The following is a 3399-nucleotide window of genomic DNA, read 5'->3' as shown; positions in this document are numbered from 1 at the left end:
TTTTTTGCAAACCGCTAAATGGATAGCTCCGCTATAGCTTTCGCTATAGCTCTCTTAGCTTTTTGGAAGGGCTTCCGCTAAACGTCTTAGCCCGCGATTTTATACCTTGATTATTAAGAATAATTTATTAAGAAACTAACTAAAGGTAAATATGCATATTGTTTGCTACCATGAAGACCAAGTATATAAACATGCATAAGCAATAGCATACTAATGACACTAGCAATGCGTAAGTATACTAATATCATTCCCTCAAGGAATCACATACTAATGACACTAGCAATGCATTTTAAATTACATTAATAATCCATGACAATAAATTATGTTAAGAGGATACTTGAGATGAATTTATGCATTTTGATTAAAAAGTTACAACATACATGCATTAATAGTTTAGTTGCAATCATTGTATGTTTATTGAAAAAGTATACTCCTATACTCTTAACTTTTGGTAAATGATTCAAGATCTTGAGCGTTGTTGTGTAGGCTCAAATATTTGCTGCCATTGTAGTAATTATTTGTGTTGTCTAGGATCCTAAATGGATCCCGAACAAATCAATCTAAATCCTACTCCGAACACGGACAATCAATGTCTCGTACAATCACGACACAGATGAAGTGGACGAACACAAAGTTGATGGTATTGTGTAGGTCTATTATATTACCCATAGCAACGCACGGGCACTATACTAGTAAGAGGTAAAGTAAGCACTAGATTCCAGAAGTTATAACATATGGGCTGCAAGAGCTGAACAGAACTCAAAAGCTAAGCTTTCAACAAATATTGAAGACCACATTGTGGTGTGACGCAAAGGAGAAAAATTATAAATATTGATGAAAATATATAGAGTAAATGGTAACAAAAGTTTATCACAATTGGATTGAATTAAAATTATGTAGGTTTTTTTATCAAAAATGAACAAAGAAACACGACAAGAATTTCTATCTTTTGCAACAGTTTTCAACTAGTGGCCAACAATATAGATACCATTAGTTTTTCAGTGGAATGACTATATATTAGTTTTATTAGTATGATTTCTAGCATTCCCAACAATTTCGGATAATTGCCAACAACGCAATCCCTCATCAACTCTTTACCTATAGTTTTAATTTGTAGCTAGTTAAGAAAATATACCGGAAATTGTTGACCACTTTTAAAAACTACGGGGAGAAAGTTATCACTCTTGTAGTGAAAGAGCAAAATAATCTCAAATAGCCCCCTAAATTGTGGCCACTTGTAAAAACTATGGGGAGAAAGTGATCACTCTTGCAGTGAAAGAAAAAATAGGAATCAAAATCCACTTTTAGGGATATAGATAAGTCTCACTTAGTAAAGAGAGTTGTGGATTCGTAGAAGAGGATCAGAGTACGCGCACTACAAAAGCCAGCTAACCAACAATGAAAGTAAGTGGAAATTATATAGTACTTTTGTATTGATCCCTATGGGCCCCGGGTTGTTTCGGCATGGCTTATCCTAACGTTAGACTGAAAAAAGAGACGTTTCACTCGGCACCGCACTATGCTCCGCTTCAACAAATGAGAATTTTCGGGGAACCGGTGAACCACGTGAGCTGGTTAGATGAGTGGGGCAGAGGGCTCCTAGTACCTGCGCTATGCAGTGAAAGGGAAGGAGCCCAGACTGAACCTTTTCTTTCTTTTTTATTCAAAGACATAAAAGCACAGTACAAATAGATTGAATTCTCAGATGACCCTATCAATCTGTAAAATAATATCCCAATGTACCGTGATATATTACTTCTAAATTACCCTCTTTCGTTAATCGTTATTAATAATATAGAAAAAACCACCTGTAGGGTCACATGGATGCATAATGTCTTACCATCCAAAATACATATTACATGTACAGGTATAAAAGAACAATGAGCATATTGATTTCCATATGAAACACATAGCTCAAGTTAAGGTTTTATGTAAGCACATGTCAAAGACATGTGGACGTGTGATGTTGAGAGACCATGGTGGTCCCTCCTTTTGTGATGAACAATTAATAACGTGTGTGCTTTGATGCATCACTTGGCTTGTCGTGTGCAGGTGAGATGGCAAGGGAAGCCCGATCTATTGTCAGCGTTGATGTACTGTGCGGAGGAATTTAGTGAAGAATGAACAAGGTGGCTTGGTGTCGATGGACCCACACTGGCTTATTGAATGTTAGAATTGAATGTCAGGGGCGAAGCTGATGCACTTGCAGAAAAATGCAAAAATAGTGACAAAGTCTATTTTTTCACATTCACCCCCATAGCTCAACTTGATGCACCAACGAGGCAAACACAACCCCTTTGATCTGCTCCAGCTTCACCACTGTTAGAGTTGGAGCCTACCTGTGTGTATGTGCAACCGCTACTCATAGATGGTGCTCACTTATCCAGCCGGGGATGCATTCCTTTGAGTATAGTTCTCGAGTAGGATGTGGGTATATACGGATGTGTGCGAGTTTAGTGATTTGTGTGTTCCCTCTCCGTACATATAGCGTCTATTCATGGCTCTTGCAACTACAAGCTATACTATCACACTTGATTATGTTTAGATGATATTTTTCTAAAATATTTTTATTTGTTGCAGAACAATTTTATCTCTAGAATATTTTTTATCTTATTTTGAAATATTTTTATTTGTTCCGGAATAATTTCTATCTCTAGAGTATTTTTATCTTATCTTAGAACATTTTAATTGTTCTTAACAATTTCTGTCTATCTCTAGAATATTTCTGTCTTCGGTGGACTCACCCGCTAGGTGCCTCCGCTCTTATTCATTTTCTGGTAGAAGAGGAGAGCTAGAGTAAAGTCTCGGGCCCCTGCGTCGCCCCCCACAGTGACGGCGACAACGCGAAGAAGGCGAACGCTGGCCGATTATTAAAACAAGATGAAAAAACATATGAAGTGCAAGTCAAATTCTCTTTTCATACTAGATAAGAAAAATCAATTGTCAATGTGATCAATTTGGATTTTATGAGGTAAAATTTTATTATTACTAATTGGAGGTTCCTTTTGAAGCCTTACGTAAAGTCGCTTAGAATCCTACGTGGACACTTAAAAATAGAGAAATTTTAAAAAAATTCACAAATATAAGAAATATTCGGCTATCAATTCGACAACTGTAATCATAATATTCATTGATCTGTTGTCTTTTCTAATAAATTATCCACCTCTTTCATTATGAAAATAGGTCATAGTAACCCCTAAATATGTATCTAAATTACCCACCTCTACCATTATAAAAAAATCTAAAGTAACTCTATAATCTTCGTGTAAATTACTCACATAAGCTATTATAAAAATAATACAAATAACCTTCTAAATTTGCACATAAATTATCCAATTATATCATTATCAAAAGTTAAAATACCTCTAAATCTAAATTTAAATTATATAATTATAAAAA

General features: G+C 35.4%; 1 protein-coding gene across 1 annotated transcript in view; it reads left to right on the top strand.

The window, feature by feature from the left end:
- The window catches only part of LOC120706523 (putative disease resistance protein RGA1), a 12241-nt gene extending 9628 nt beyond the window's left edge, over nt 1-2613 (top strand). Inside the window, exon 4 of the mRNA XM_039991200.1 lies at nt 2053-2613. Coding sequence (XP_039847134.1) covers nt 2053-2124 — 72 coding nt within the window. The 3' untranslated portion in view covers nt 2125-2613. The remainder of the gene's footprint in view (nt 1-2052) is intronic.
- The last annotated feature ends 786 nt before the right edge of the window (nt 2614-3399 follow it).

The sequence above is a fragment of the Panicum virgatum genome, chromosome 5K (genome assembly GCF_016808335.1).
Source record: "Panicum virgatum strain AP13 chromosome 5K, P.virgatum_v5, whole genome shotgun sequence".
In the NCBI taxonomy this organism is placed as follows: Eukaryota; Viridiplantae; Streptophyta; class Magnoliopsida; order Poales; family Poaceae; genus Panicum; species Panicum virgatum.
The sequence above is the reverse complement of the archived record's forward strand: the minus strand, read 5'-3'. Positions and strand labels throughout refer to the sequence as shown.